The 16,266-nt window shown below is 50.3% G+C and overlaps 1 protein-coding gene across 1 annotated transcript in view; it reads left to right on the forward strand.

The window, feature by feature from the left end:
- The first annotated feature begins 405 nt into the window (after window positions 1-405).
- NRBP1 (nuclear receptor binding protein 1) overlaps window positions 406-16,266 on the forward strand; it is a 33,374-nt gene continuing 17,513 nt past the window's right edge. Inside the window, exons 1-7 of the mRNA XM_021545168.2 lie at window positions 406-489; window positions 678-900; window positions 12,617-12,739; window positions 13,121-13,222; window positions 13,306-13,395; window positions 13,857-13,897; window positions 14,904-14,998. Coding sequence (XP_021400843.2) covers window positions 694-900; window positions 12,617-12,739; window positions 13,121-13,222; window positions 13,306-13,395; window positions 13,857-13,897; window positions 14,904-14,998 — 658 coding nt within the window. The 5' untranslated portion in view covers window positions 406-489; window positions 678-693. The remainder of the gene's footprint in view (window positions 490-677; window positions 901-12,616; window positions 12,740-13,120; window positions 13,223-13,305; window positions 13,396-13,856; window positions 13,898-14,903; window positions 14,999-16,266) is intronic.

A 16,266-nucleotide genomic window follows, 5' to 3' on the forward strand; every position in this document is an offset into this window, starting at 1 on the left:
CGGGTGGCTTCGACCTGCCCTGAGGCTCCTCCGGGGGAACAGCGGACTTGGAACCAGCGATGCCACCGCCAGCCGTTGCCGCAGGCGGCCACTCGCACAGATAATGGCGCGCACGCTCACAACTACCAAAATTATCGCCCTGCCCCTCTGTATAAGGGGCCCTTGCGCACACAGCACCTTATATAGGCTGAGTCACCCCCCCCCCCCCCCCCCCCGACCAATCATCGACCCCGAGGGCCCCGTCTCGCTATCTCATTGGTTATTGTACGGGGCTGGCCCGCCCTATTCAGGATCCCTCTCGGCCCTTCGCGCAGGGCGCCCCCTGGCGAGCGACACGCCGTGGATCCCCGCCCGCTGGCCATTGGCGGGCGCTGACGCGCCGCGCGCGTCGCTGATTGGCCGCGGCAGAGGCCCCGCCCCGCACGGCGCCTTACGCAGCGCGGCGGTTGCGGCGGGGACGCGCTCGGGGCCGGGCGGTGCTGCGGGCCGGTAAGTGCGCGGCTCCCCCCTCGCCCCCCGCCCCGCTCCGGGACCGCCTAGATCGGGCACTGCTGGCAGGCCCGGGGCGCAGCTCCGGGGCGCAGCCCCGGCTGACAGGCCTGGCGGGCGCGGCCCGGTCCGGCCCGGCCCGGCCTGGCCTGGCCTAGCGCGCCTCACGGACCGCGCCTCTCCCGCAGGGTGTGCGACCGCAGCATGTCGGAGGGCGAGTCCAAGCAGGTGCCCAGCAGCGGCTCCGACCCCAAGCCGGAGCCCGCCTCGTCTGGCCCGGGGATGACCTCGGTGTCTGCGCCGGTGACTTCCGCGGCGCCCCCAGCGGAGGAGGAGGAGGAGGAGAGCGAGGACGAGTCCGAGATCCTGGAGGAGTCGCCGTGCGGCCGCTGGCAGAAGCGGCGCGAGGAGGTCAGTGGCGGGAGCCGGTTCCGGAGCCGGGCTGTGGGGATCCCGGGCGGGGCTCGTCCGGCCTCCCCCCCACCTTCCCCCCCGCCCAGTCCCCGGTCCTCCTGCCGCCTGCACCCGGGACAGCTAGGCCCCACAGTGCGGGGCCGTCGCGCTCCGGGGAGGCGGGGAGATGGGTGGCCCATCTCCAGCCTCAGGGGCTGCCGTTCCTCGGCCGGAGCGCCCGGGCTGGAGCGCAGCCAGTGGTGCGTGCCCTGCCGCGGCCGCTGTGACGGCCGGCTGTTGCTGCTGTGGGGTAGGGAGTGGCTCGGCTCTCCCGGTGTGCGTCGCCTTCCACAGATCTTTCTCTCTGGGAGCGGTGGAGAGCGGTGACTGGGCAGTTCTTGGTGTTCTCTGGGGAGTGCATGGTACCTGCTGCCGAGGTGGCCAGTGACTTGAGTCAGTTACCGGGCTCCGCAGCTCTCAATGCTCACTTTGCTTTGTTGTCTGCAGCCAGGGTATGGCACAGGCAGCTCACTCGGGCCCGTTCCTTGGCCTGTCCAGCTTGTACCCACCCTCAGTGCGTGTGCTGGCAGCGTGATGTGTAAAGGCACGAGATTAGATCATGGTGTTTGGGACCTATCCTTTTTTCCGCTCGTCGCTAGGCTGTTTTTCTTCCTGGGGGCTGTCTGCACAAACTGGTTTCTGCTCTGTGCTGGCACGGTGCCTCTCCCCTGGCTGGGCAGGCTGTGCAGCCCTGGCAGGTGCTGGCAGCCAGACAATGTGCTGCTCCAGCGCTGCAGCACAAGTGCTGATGGGGCTCTTCTCAGCCAACTCAGGGGCTGAGCGCAGGGGTTTGTCTGCTTTGTCCACCACTGCAAAAAAGGCAGGGCAAACCCCAGTGGTGGTGAGAGAGTAATTTGTTCTGATGTAAATTTGGAGGTCACAGTAATGTCAGGGATTCCCTGCAGTTCTTCACCTTTGCTTCCTGAGAGCTGTCATGGTTTGAGCCAAATGCTGGCATGGTGTGGTCAGAATGTGCCTTTTCTGGTGTGGCTCTGCAGATTGGTTACAAATGTAGCTTTAGCCTTTTTTAAAGAAGTGTGAATGTCTGGCTCTGTTCTGTACAATCTATTCCATACCTGAGGTGCTTTACCTCTTGCTCTGCACTGAAGGGGTACATGCTGGAGAGCAAAGCTGGTTTGTTTGTGTTTTCTCTTCAATGCGTTTTATTTAGTACTGATCATTTTGACACAAAGAGACACAAGGTTTTCTGTGCTCTCCTACATGACAAGTAAGATTTGGGAGGCTCTAGCATTTTCTTTGGATTTCAGTCCCCCCTCAGCAGACAAATTAAATGAATTGAAATTTCGGCATGGCTAAATGATTGTCTTATGGCTTCAGGTTGCCACTGTGGAGGTCAGAGCTCTGTCTGCCACCACAGGCTGAGGGATAGGCATTGGCCCACAGAACACATTATTGTTAAGTGAGCTGGGTGAGCCTTCACTCAGCAAGGCTGCACAGACTTGTGTCTGCCTGGAGCAGCCTCAGCTGCAGCTGACCCTGCAGTGAAATCCTGCTGTGTCTCTAGGTTTTACATGTGAGTTTGTGTCTCAGTAAGCCCCCAGCTTGTGGAGATGCTTTTGTTCCCTGAACTGCATGATATGAGGCTCTCTTTACTGTCAGAATCATTTGGGCTGATATGCTCTCCGGAGTAAACTCTCGCACTGCAGCTTCCTAACCTGAAATGTATATGTTGTCACAGCTTTGCTGGGTGTCCCAGAGCAGAGTGCCCTTTTTCCCGGGGAGGTGTGACAGCTCAGTCTCTCCTGGTTATTCCTGTCTTTGCAGTGTGTTAGCCGGCTCTTACTAACTGCCGCTCTCCGGGTGATGGTGTTGCTCTGTGGAAAAAGCATTTGCCGACCTTTCCCCAGTGATGCAATCCTGATCTTTTATTATGACAGTATCTGCTGGATGTGGGATGAGGTGGCACCGTGGAAACAATGAGACATGACAAACTGGAGAGGAGTGGGTGCACACACATGGTTGAGACAGTATGTTCTGCCTGTGCTCTGGTACTTCCTATGTGTGACATTCTTTCCTGCTTGCTCCGAGCGCGTACTCCGGTGTAGGTTTTGAAATACAATGGCCTCGCTTGTTTTTTTTTTAAAGATTGTTTTACCATCCATGAGTGGTGCACTCGCTGCAGCAGAGGTGGAGCTGTGCAGGCAGGCCCCGTGAGCAGGGAGGGGCGGGCTGGCTGTGAGCCGGGGATGTCGGTGCCTGCTGACCGAAACGAGCAGCTTTCGGCGGGACGGTGCCCGCGCCGCCGGTCCTGGAACGGTGGCGGGGGGCAGGACGGCCTGCGCTGGCCGTGCCATCCCCGCACGCCCTGGCTGCCTGCTCCCGGTTCGGGGAAAGCGGCCTCAGGCCCTCCCTGGCGCCCCGCCGCCCGTCCGGAGCCGGGGCCGGGACCGGGGCCGGGATAAGAACCGGGGCCGGTCCCGGGGCACCGCGGGGCGGGGCCGGGCGGCCGGGGCGGGGCCCGCTGCTCGGCCTCGCAACCAATGGCAGGCGGCGCGGAGCGTTACATCACCGCCGGCGGCTGCCATTGGCTGCGGCCCGCCCTGGCCACGCCCCGGGGCGGCCACACCCTCGGGCCCGGGCAGGGCGCGGGCAGCGCCGGGACGGGGCCGAGCCACGGCCACAAACCAAAATCCGCTGCTTCTCACGGGAAACGCTGCTGGAGCGAGGCTGGGCGGGGGGAGCAGCGGGTGCAGCTGAGCTCTGTGACATTTTTAACTAGGAACTCTTTTTAACAAGATAGAAAACGCTTATGTTCCTCAAATTCCATTTATGTGGAACATGGAGAAGTACCTGTGGTTCCTGCAGTGTTGTGGACTGTGCTGCTTTATTCCCAGAGGTGAATCTGGCTCTGGAATTGTGCCCACATCCCTGGTTGCTGTCTTGACCAGCACACTGGTGAGGCTTCACAGAGTATCTTGTCCCATGACTGAAGCACAGGCAAGGCCCCACAGCATGAGGGTAGGGTGGTCCCAGGGCTGGTGGGATCTCCCAGCCTGTGCTCGCTTGGCTCTCTTCTGCTTGCTCTCTCTGAAAAACCAACCCCTCTGTTTCTGCTGCCCTGCTGTAACATGACATTTCCATTTCCTTCTTGCAGGCAGCATGCATGCATAACTTACTGTTCTTGGGTTGTCTAAGTGTCTTGAGAATTATCTGCTGTGACTCCTAGGAATAGAAACTTCCTAATAGAGCAGGATTGCAGCACCACATTAGCAGGTCAGGTTTAGCCTCCTGAAGCTGGCTGGTGCTGAACCTGAAACTGAGAGCTTAGTGCCTGCTGTCCCTGCTGGAAGCTACATGGATGACACATAACTGTAGGAAGAGTTGTGCACTGCTGCAGCAGAATCCTTATTTTCAGCCCAGCATTATGGTGTTTGGCTTGGCAAGGTCGTGAGTTGGAGAGGCTCAGCCCTTCCTAGATGGCGATGTCCTTGGGTTTGCTGTGTGTGGTGGCTGTCTGTTGAGCAAGTTTCTTTCTGTACATCTTCTGGGGAGGAGAACACCGTGTGACTGTGTAAGCCAAGGCTTTATAAGAAGTACTTTGTTGACATCTTTGTGGTGTACTTTAGAGAGAAGGAGTCCATGCTGAGTGTGTGGGCACAAGCAGGTCCCCTTTTCAGGGTGTGTCTGTCAGGGTGCAGAGGGCAGAGGACCAGCAGGCCTGGGCCTGGCTGTCTGTTCAGCCTGCTCAGAGTGGTGCTGCTCTCATCCAGTGCTCCTGCGCCCTTCAGCCTGGCACTTGGAGCAGAAGAGGAGAAAATGGGAGAATGAGTGCTGATCTCTGCTAAAATACTTTTACCTTTTCCCAGAGAATATGTCAGGCTGCTCAAGAGCAGTGGGAGGACATTGTGCTGTTCTTGCAGCCCTGCTCGTGCCCTGTCCGTCATCTGGAAACTTGTCCCGTGCTGTCCTGCACTGGCAGCAGGCACAGGGGTTGGGCACCTATCTCATGGATTCTGAAGTGTTGAGGGGCATTTTTGGGGTGGCTGAAGGTGATGTTTCAGTTCCTGATAGCCATCGGTGACCTTGTGGCTGATTGTTGTTCTGTGGCTCATGTGTTACTGACTCATCTGAGGATCAGCTGCTGGACTTTCCCCTGCTGCACTTTCCATTTCTGCCCCACTTCAGTGACTGCTGAGATCAAGATGTTCGTTTCTGCCTTATCTCTGGGCACATGCCTTATGTGTCAGTGTGGCTGTGCATGCAGTGGTTGCCATGTGGAATAATTATTTTTTTTCTGTCTGGGGTTTTTCACCCTCAGCTGAAAGCTGCAGCCCGTCACAGCTTCCCTTACAGTGGTGTAGACTATGACAGTGTGATGGGTGGAGTTCCCTGTGGCCCTGGGTGTCAGGTCAGGAGCAGAACTCAGGGAGCAGAGTTTGAGACAGTGTGCACCTGTGCATGTGTGTCCAGTCTTGCTGTTCTTCATTGGATACTGGAAGTTTAGAAAATTCATTTAGGCAGCACAATGCCATTAGTTTGGTTCTCTTTTTTTCTTTGGAAGATCTTTCATTTGGATTGGAATGCCTCAGGTGCTGATGGCTGGATGTTACAGTTGGATTTCAGTGCTCAGGCTCACAGATGCTCTCGATCTATGCTGGAGCATTTAAATGTTAAGAAAAAAGCTGTGATTCTTGAGGACCTGAACTCAGAGAGACAGGAAGTGAAACACTAGGTCTGCTGCATCTTTATCTCTTTGTTGTCTTCTCACTTCTAGGAGGAGTCTCAGTTGCATGAATAATTTTTCATTTGAAGGCAGTTGGTGACTTTTGTATCTCTGGATTTACATTTCTTCAAAGGGACAGAGTGGAGGATTCTTGGAGAAAAGATGCCAACAGACTGAGTGTTTGGATTCTGGGATTCTGGAGGCTGTTGTGACTGGAAAGAAACTTGCTGAGGTAGTAAAAGATAAGCGCCAGTCCTCCAAGCAAGCTGGCACTTAGAGAGCTGCCAGCTCCCTGACAGGTTTTGACAATGGATCTGGTTTTTTTTCCAGTTGGTGGAGAAAATGAATGCCATGCTGTAGTTTTTATAGCATTCCTTGATCATAGGGAAGTTATGAAGAAGCCTTTTAACGTTTTTATTGGTTCATGTGGGGGCTCCCTGAAAGAACTGAACCCTTGGGATGTGCCAGAATGAGCTGAGGGGCACTTCAGGGTGCAGAGGGGGTTGAGCTTTTGTCACAGCCCCCTTGTGTCCTTGCTCACAGGCTGTGACAGACAGCTGGCACTCACTCCTTGCAGCAGTGGCTGGCTGCTACTCTCCAGAGCTCCTGGGGGGCTGGAGGTGCTGAGCTGTCTGCAGCTGAGGGATGGAGTTCTCTCTGCATTCCTTACAGAGCTGTTCTAAAAATGCTCTGCAGCAGCACCAAAGCCTTCCCTTGTCAGCCCTCTGTCTTGGGAAGCCCAGGCAGCCATCGTGGTATCCTGACAGCTGCCACAGCTTTGGTGGAGCTTGGGTTTGGGGAGAGGCTTCCTGCTGGGCCAGCATAGGGGAGAGGCTGTGTGCTGACTCTGACTCCACATCCTGCCTGCAGGGAGGCTGCATGGCAAATCCTGATAGACAGAGGCACAGCCAGACGTGGGTTAGCCATGAAAGCATGGTAGTCAAGCATCCCATGGTGACATGGATGACAGGAAAGCTGTAGCCTGTTTCTCTTTATCAGTGCTCAGGAAAGATCCCATTTCAGGTGTGTAGTACCTTTCTCCCAGGCCCTCTGTCTCTGCAAAATCCGACCCCAAGACCTCTTGTCCCAGCTCTCTGGCTCGTCTGGTGTGAAAGTTGCTTGTAGATGTGAGTGCTTGCCTGTGCACATGCACAGAGATTGAGAAGCACATTGGCTTGGAAAATAGTTTAACAAAAAGACAGTATAGGTGATGGTGACAAGGCTGAGGGCTTGGCTTGACACTTGTCTTGATCATTCTTTTTGCATACTTTTGGAAGTTCCCCCAAACATTCCATAAATAGTGTACCCAAATACTCTTATTCCATTTCAAAATTACCGATAATCTCATCTTGCAGCCATTTTTACTTCTGACATCTTCTGGCAGTCGGCTTTGCCATTTATAGATGTGTGTCAAGATCAGGTGTTCATCATCCTGTTTAAAATATGATATTTGCTCACGTCATTGCCTGCTTTCTCCAGTATTATTAAAAAACATGAAATAATCACTTTTCATTAGTACTTCTTGTGGCTTTGGGGATTGTTTCCAAGACTGGTACTTCCACTGTGTACCAATTTTTATGTCATTTTCTGTTCAGTGTACTGACCTTTCAACCCCTCCTGTGCGATCAATGTTATCTGCAGTGAGTTGAAGATCTCTCTGCCAAGTGAAAGTATCACAGAAGAACAGGATGGGCTATAGCAGACTGGGAGTAGCTCACATGGAGTTTGTCCTGTCTGGTTTTCACTCTTTCCTTGGAGTTTCACACTGCTGGCGCTCATCTGAACTTACTGCTCCAGTGCAGTTACTGGGACCTTCCTGATGAACTGTCTGAATGGGCTTATTTATAGATATTGGTGTTTCTTCCACATTCCCTTATTTATTTTGCTGTGCTGTTTCTGTTTCCCTTTGGGAGTTAGGGATGAAGAATCATTGCCTCTTCCTCCTTCCATAGACCAGCTTAGTATGACTGAGCTCTTGGACTCCACTGGATTGCTTGTTTGTTTTGAAGGACCAGGTGAAACTGAGCACTCACTTCGGTCTTGCATTAGGCAATCTGTATTCATTTCTGGTGGCATTAAATAGGTGGAATGATGCCTCTTTCCCTCTGGGATACTTGGCACTGGTGGGACTGCACCTCAAATCCTGGGGGCAGCTCTGGGCCCCTCCCAACAAGAGCGATATTGAGGGACTGGAGTGTGTCCAGAGAAAGGAATGGAGCTGGGAAAGGGCTGAAGCACCAGGAGGGGCTCAGCCTGCAGAAAAGGAGGCTCAGGGGGGACCTTCTCACTCTCAACAACTCCCTGACAGGAAGGTGCAGCCAGGTGAGGGTGGGGCTCTGCTCCCAGGGAACAGGGACAGGACAAGTGGAAATTACTTCAGGATGGACCACGGGAGGTTCAGGTTGGGTATTAAGGAAAACTTCTTCCTTAAAGGTATGTCCAGCCTTGGCACAACCTGACCAGGGCAGGGTGCAATCCCCATCCCTGGAGGAATTTAAAAACGGTGTGGATGTGGCACTGTGTGGGATGGGTTAGTGGTGGCCTTGGCAGTGCTGGGGGAGTGGCTGGACTCGATGATCTGAGACTGCTTTTCCAATCTCAGTGACTGTATCCAGAGAAGTGCTGTTTCTATTCAAAGTATCCTGACTCCTGTCATACTTTTGTGGTTTCGTAAACTGCTCATCTACTGCCTGGGGAGTTTCCTGGTGGGAATTTGTACTTAGGTCTGTCCTGCAGTGTGTTGTTTAGCCAGAATTGTCAGAGTGCTTTTGGAGAGGCTGCATGGCCACTGGGTGACAGCCTATAGAGTGGTGGTGTGACACAGGCAGTGTAACACTGTGCAAGGCTTCGAAACTTGTCCCTTTCCTGTAGAGCAGATGCAGCTCTGGCTGGCAGGAGGGGCCTGGGCTCCTTGCAGGGTGTCTTGGCTGCCAGCAGGGCTCAGCTGTGCAGGTCAGGACCCATGGCAGGTGACAGGGACTCATACTGTTGGTGCCTAAAGGATGTGTCAGCTTTGGCTTGGCTTTCAGCACAGCATCTCCTGAACTGGTGCACTGAAGTTAGAAGCAAGGGAGAACCTCAACACATGGAGGACTTTCAACCCTGTCTTTACATGGTCCAGATGTGTGCATTGGGTTAACAGACTAACTTCTTGCTGACATGTTTGATCCTGTTACTTGTTGCATGTCTGGAAGAACCAATTACTATATTGCTGATGGTCAGATTGTCTTTTCTTTACAGTTTAGTTGCTGCATGAAGTGGTCTGTGCAGCCATGGTAATAATCAATACCTTCCTTTCCTTGCTGCTGTTAAATTACACTGGTTATTTTAATTTTCATGTTGAATTAAAGCCTTTCAGCATTTCATTACCATGACTGTAATTGCCAAGGCCAATGTGTCAATTTAATTAAAACATTAAGTAGGATTGTTTCTTTGCTTTTTTGGGTTTCTTTTGCCTTTGCCTGCAGTGGACCTGGCATTCTTTATTGTGTTACATTCTAGATTAGCTTCAGATCCCAGAGAGCCCTTTTTGTTCAATTTCTGTTGGTAAATTTGCTGCTTTTAGTTTCCCCACAGCTCAAAGAGAAGTTGAGCTCCTCATGGCCCAGCTGCTGGCTCTGGGGGTCTCTAGTCCCAACCATTTGCCGGGTGGTTGGGCAGAGCTTTCACCTTTCTCTGGCCGTAGTAAGTGGCCAGGGAAACTGGGTAACATACTCATGCTACTCTGAACCAGATCTGGGGCTTCTTGTGAGGGTGTGGCCTGGTGTGCTGCCACTCCCCAGTTCTTTTTCAATGTGCAAGTCCATTCCGTACTGATACTCTAGTTATTGTGGATTTTTCCCAGTTTTTATACCTTTTATTCCTAGATTGTAAATCATTGCTGTGACTTGTGATTTAGGCTGTTTTTATTTTTTGTTTAATTGACAGATCATGTGAACTACAGAATGTCTCTCCAAAAATCTGTGCTCTTTCAGCAACAGTTACACAGATGTTTGAGAGCTATAGAAAAGATATGTATTGGACAATGGAATAACTTTCCAAAGGGAAATTTAACTTCCAGACCTTTTCCCCCTTAGAGCTGTTGTGCCACTCCATCCATATTCCTTTAGAGTACTTGAAATTCTTGTTGAGTTTCCTTGCCTTTTGCTTGCATGGACTCAGAGCTGTGTTTGTACTTCTGTAATGCAGAGCTGCTTCCTCTGCTGTGCTGCAGAAATTCAGGCCAAGCTGGGCCCAGGTCACTTCCTCCCTCAGAGTCCAGAAGCTGCCTAGTCTGGGGCTGTCTGGGACAAACGCCAGAGTAATAAATTATCTCAGTGCTTTGCCAAACATGGAAGGGATGTGCGGTAGGGATTTGGCAAGGAGGAGGAATCTGCTGTTGCCTTTCAGTTGTCTGTCTGCATTTTTCCCCTTTTACTCTTCTCCCCAAGCTATTGAATCTCCTGAGGAACAGAATTGCCATTAGTGATGTCAGCAGGGCTTGGTGTCCTGACTCATATCTGGTGCTCTGGGATATTGCCTATGAGTCATGGAAATCATGTACGCTCGGGGAGCTTGGCCACAAGTGGGAGATGTGACAAGTCCACAGCCCCAGATGCATTACTGGGACAGATTTTCAGTAGTTGTTAGTGCTTGAGGACTTACTCAATCCAGTAAAGCCGGACAGCTTTCAGCAGAGGGCCTTTAACTGTTGGACTCCATTATTTAGATGTCTTCTCCAGCCTTGATGTTTCTGTGAGCAGGCAGCAGGTGGGATGAAGAAGGAGAATCCAAAGGGATGCAGGGGCACTGGGCAGCAGTGTGGTGGCTGTTACCCTGTCTTTGTACTGCTCACGTACACCTGCCTCTCTGCTGCTTTGGGCTTCTTTAACCTTTCCTGAAATTAAAGCCTTTTGCCATTCAGCTTTAGTAATTGTACTGGGTGATTTTTTGCTGCTGTCATCCCTCAGATATTAGTTATTCTAAAATTTGAAGGAATAAATGGTCTATCCTTAATTATTTTTATTCCTTCAGTGTTCTTTAATGATGAAACATAACAAGCCTGGCCTGTTGGTATCAATATGTTTATATGTATATATATATGTGTATATAAAATCAAGTTTTTAGGATCAATATGAATGCCTTCCTAAACCATATCTCAGTCCTTTCACCCTCAGTTATGTAGGCAGCTCAAGTGGAAGGAAGTGGGGTGGTTCATAGTCGGCTGTCACCTCCTGTGATGATTTTCCATAGCTGCTCTCTGTAGCTCAGGCTCTCCTTGTGTAATTATGGCCTGTAGCCCTTATTCCTGCCTGTGCCGGGCTTTGCAGCTAACTGGTTGTGTCACGCTCGTTTACTGCTGAGTTGCCAGAGAAGTCTGTATCGCTCTGGTTTTACTGTGCTTGGCACCCTTTGTCCCTGCATTGTGTCGTCACCTGCAGTGTCAGAGCATTAAATGTCATTGGGCCTGTTCAGAGTTCCTTGGGAGATCATAAAGAATCCCACCTGCATTGGTGACTTGTCAGCTCTGTGTTGTCAGGCTATGGAAGGAGTAGAATGGGGTAGAGTAACTCAGCTGGAATGATGAAATTGGGTAAATTTGGTCATATGAAAGTGGCTGCCAAGGGAGAAGGGATTTTTGAGGGAGTGCTTATATAAGGTGAGAAGTTTCCAGCAATAGGATGCTGATGGGGTCCCTAGTGAGGGAAGAGAAGGTGACATGATTTTAGAAGGAGGAGCTCTGAAATGTTTTGGAGGTGTCAAGTTTTGGAGGTGATAGAAGTAGAAGATGAGTCTAGATTTGCCAGGCAAATCTGTGTTCACGGTTATCTCAGGGGGGGAAACTGGATCAGCTGAAAGCTGCTAAGTCTGGTAATCGGCACCAGCCCTGTCCGAGTCCAAGGGGTGTTGGGACAGTGCTCTTAGACATAGGGTGGGATTCTTGGGGTTTTCCTGTGCAGGACCAGAAGCTGGACTTCAGTGATCCTTGGGAGTCTCTTCCAGCTCAGGTTGTCCTGTGAATCTGTGAAGTTATTCTTGGTGTGTGGTCAGCAGATGGGAACAGTAATGGTTGCTGGTTGACAATTAAAAGCTGAATTCTACCTTCTTGTCCTCTCTAAGTGCTTTGAATCCAGTTCTGTCACTGCACATTGCCTGGTGCAGTGGGATATGCACCATGACTGTGACTGCTGTGTGCCTGTGAGATTGCCTGGCAAATGTTTTGCAGTAAATGCCATGGATTTTGGATGAAAGAGACCATGTTCATCTTTGAATGCTGCTACATAGCTGAAGAAGAGCAATGTTATAGAAGACTTTGCTTCTGGGAGCGGGGTTCACCTCTGATCTCTGCAGCTCTTTCAGCCTTATGTCTTTCCACAGCCCCTGCCATTCTCATGCTGGGCTCCAAACTCTCAATCCCCTCCCCTTTTGCTGCTTTCTGAGTGCTCATCTGAGTCTTTAATATTCAGTGTGGAAGTACTTGTGCTGGGTCAATCTTTACAATTATTAACTAAAGAAATTACTGCAGTGGTTTCCCTTGTGTTGTTGGTTCCCACCTCTGAAGCTTCAGCTTTCCCCTTATTCCTCTCTGCTTTGAGTTGCAAGTGTCATCACCTTTCAGAGGATTCCTTCACAAAGTTGTGTCTGAGTTCTTGAGACATTTCTGTATCCCTTTTGTATTGTTGGAGTGGTTTTTTTGTGGTGGAATGAACTACAGGTATCCTGAACCATGAAAATGTAATATATTGTTGGCAAAAGGCAGCTTTGCTGTGACACAGTGTTTGTCACACAAGGTTTTCCCACCACTGTGCTCAGGACTTGCTGCTCACATGGTCTGCAGTGACTCATGTTTTGGATATGCCCTGCTCCAAGATATATGTGCAAATCCTATCCTGGAATCTCATTTAATTAAAAAATAATGAGCAGAGTTCATAATTTTCCAGTGAGCGCTGCATGGCAATGGTCTGGTCTTGCTGGCTTAGAGCTCACAGGTCTCTCCACCCTTCCCTCCAGGTGAACCAGCGCAATGTCCCGGGGATTGACAGTGCCTACCTGGCCATGGATACGGAGGAAGGTGTGGAAGTTGTCTGGAATGAAGTTCAGTTTTCTGAGCGGAAGAACTTCAAGCTTCAGGAAGTAAGTTGATGTGTCTCCCAATAGGATGTGAGAATCATACCTTTCCCTGGGGTGGGATTATGGATACTTTTTGTGTTGGTTATTGGCTGGGTTTGGAATGCTGTGCTGTCCAAATGTAGCAAATTTGGCTTAAGCCTGGCCTGTATAGGAAATGTCCTGGAAGACTGTTGTGCTATTTCCATGAGCCAGTCTGTTCATTTAGACTTGCCAATCAAACCACACTCTGCTGAGATGCAGTGTAGAAGAAAATGGGATCCTGTCTGTTCTTAGCATAGGGGCTTGACATATACATTAGTGTTTGAGGGGACCAAAACCCAAAAAGAAAGAAGGATATTTGGTGTGGTCTCTGATATCATATGTTTTTGTCTTTCTGACGTTAAGGAAAAAGTTAAAGCAGTGTTTGACAACTTAATTCAACTGGATCATCTCAACATTGTGAAGTTCCACAAATACTGGGCTGATGTCAAAGAGAACAAGGCCAGGGTAAGTGCAGCTATCAGGCCTGTTGGGCTCTCCTTGTTAGGTAATTAGCAAGGTGGAGGGTAACGTGTCATGCTGCCCCACAGGTGATCTTCATCACTGAGTACATGTCTTCAGGGAGCTTGAAACAGTTCCTGAAGAAGACTAAGAAAAACCACAAAACTATGAATGAAAAGGTAACTCTTGTTTTCTGTGTGACAATGACTCTATAGATCCATCAGCCCCTGGAAAGCCCTTTCAGCAGAGGATCCAATGAGAACTGGTGATAACACATTGCTGAAGCTCCCCTGTGTCCCTGTAACTAGTTCAGCTGCAGGTTCTCTGGGACAGCAGTTCTGTGCTGGTTGCTTCACTGCCAGCAGCTCTGCAGCTTCTTAGGTGTGGTGTGACAGGCATGTCCCTCTGCAGGGGCCCTCACAGGAAGGGGGGAAGGTGTCTGTACAGAGGAGACTGGAGGACAAGTGTGTTTCTGGACCCATGGGAATATGTAGAAACAAGCTGACCATAGAAGTACTTAGTTCTTCACACATGCACTGAGTAAAAGCATGTATTGCTTCCTGCAAGTGGGCTGTGAATCACAGAACTACAGATGAGCTTCTTGTGGATGATTTTTTTCCTTTTCCTCTTGTATCTGCAGGCATGGAAAAGGTGGTGTACCCAGATCCTCTCTGCTCTCAGGTACGTGGGGTACTGATGTTAAGATCCCAGCCACTGGGACTGATGTGACAGTTAAGTATTAGAAAACTCTCCAGAGCATCCAGCTTTATAATCCAGGTTTCTCCATGGTCAGGTGAATGTTGCAAAGTTCCACGAGACAGGACTGAGAAAAACTTCCATAGTGTTGTCAGGCTGCAGGCCTGTTACAGACAGTGGATTCATGGATATTGAGGCATGGTGTTGTTCAATGTGTGTGTACATTTCTTGATGATGCAGCTCTTCTGCAGCCATCTTAGTGCAATACAGCTGAGTAGAATGTGGTTTGGGTTTTAAAAACTTTTCCATCTGAGCTAGAGTTAACTAATTAGAACCTTAGAAAAACAATAGCCTGGATGACAGAGCATGGCTTGCACTCCACAGAGGAAGCTCCGGTGCCACTTGACTAAATTACAGCTATTGGTGAATAGTTTGGGTTCTAATAAGCTTCTGGGAGCTGACTGTCCTCATTTGTGCTAGCTGCTAACATAAACCCAGGCAGAGTGAGATGCAAAAACAGTGTACCTGGACCCAGCACTGAAAAGTTTTATTTGTGCCTGCTGATAAACATGCCCAGTTGTGTGCGTAGAGCATTAAGTGCCCCTTTGTTGCCCTTTGAGTAGGGACAGACTAAGGCTCTGATATTTTTGGTATAAAAATAAAATTGTAACCCTTTTAGAATCCATTCAGCAGTACTGGGTTGGATGAAATTGTGTCTTTAACTCTGGTACCCTGAGTTTCTTGGGAACTGATAGAAGAAAGCTTTCTCTTCCTCTCTGCCATGTTCTGGAGATTCATTAGAAACAATTCTTACTTGTTCCTGGCTCTCAGCTAGAGGCTGATGTACAGTCACTGAATTGTATCTTTCAGCTGCTGTAAATCCCTGGCATGTGCCCTTTGCTCTGCTGTTCTCTTCTGATGTTTCTTGATGTGGGAGGGTGTGAAGGGAGGGATTCAAGGCCTTGACCAGTGCTCTGTTCTGCATCTCCAGCTACCTCCACTCCTGTGATCCCCCCATCATCCATGGCAACCTGACCTGTGACACCATCTTCATCCAGCACAATGGACTGATCAAAATCGGGTCAGGTAATGCTTGCTGGGGGTGCCCCTGCCTTATCAGACAGACTGCCCAAACAGAGAAAGACATCTAATCCTTTCCAGGTTCCCTGGCACGATAGGCATGTGTGTACATGTGCGTTTCCACCTCCACATCAGATGTGCCAGAGACTGGGAGCAGAATTCACTGGTGGTTGGACCCTTGTCAGGTGCAGGAATACTGATACTGGGTCCTGTTTGCCTTTTAGCCTCTTCTTTAGCTTTTTGTCTCAAGGGGATGACACAGGAAATGATGCTGAAACTTGGAGGTTTTGTAAGCACAACATCTGTGTGTTCATCTGCTCTGCAGAGTTTCATGTTAATACACAGAGTTCTCCTCCCCGCACTGTGGAGCTTTGGGAGCTGCCTGAGGAGTTGTGTCCATGAAGCCACAACTTGTAGCAGCCCACATTTATAATAAAGTGGACAGACTCTGGCTGCAGTGAGTGACTTGTCCAGCATCCCATTATCCCATGGGCCTGTCTTCAGGCTGCTGAGCTGCCCTCAGCCTATTTGGCACACACGTGCCCTGCTGGAGCAGCCAGCCTGTGCCAAAAAGGTTTATTTCCTAAGTAAGCAGTGATGTTCCTGGCAGTGCAGAGCATCCTTGCATGCTTTGATTTTTCCTGCTCTTCCAATGTTTAAAAATCTGTCTGCAGTCAGGATGCATTATTTCACACCTTGACATGACCTTTCAAGGGACAGCTTTGCTACCTGTTGTTCAACTTTGGCAAGTATTCTCGATCTGAGGAATAGGTCTTGCTTTCCTGGAGCTATTGTCTGTGTGAGTTCTGCTCTGATGTGGCAGTGTACAGGGAAGGATGCTCTGCATCACCTGTCATCCAGAATAGCCTCTCCATCAGCTGCAGACCTGTGGCTTTTCTTCCCATCAAAGAATTCCTGTGTTGTTTTGTTCCAGAACTGTGGCAGCAGGTTTGTGCTTGTACCAGGGAGACAGGATCATGGCAGAAGGAGCACTCTGCTTCTGACCTGCCTGTAAACTTGGGGACTTGGTCTTCACAGAAGCTGATGTCATCTTGTCGTCACACAGACTTTATTGTGTTTTCCTGACTTTGTCCAAGTGGGAGAGATTTCCAAGAGTAAATACATCTAGTACCTGTATGCTGGCAAACTCCTTAGCATTCAGTTCAGACTCATGGGAAGACTTGAGTACTCAAGAAATCCCTTTTTTAATTTAGTTTCAAAATCCCATGCAGCTGCCCTCTTTCTGCAGGGCAGCCAGCACTGTCTGTAAAACC

This window comes from Lonchura striata, chromosome 3 (genome assembly GCF_046129695.1).
Source record: "Lonchura striata isolate bLonStr1 chromosome 3, bLonStr1.mat, whole genome shotgun sequence".
NCBI lineage: Eukaryota > Metazoa > Chordata > Aves > Passeriformes > Estrildidae > Lonchura > Lonchura striata.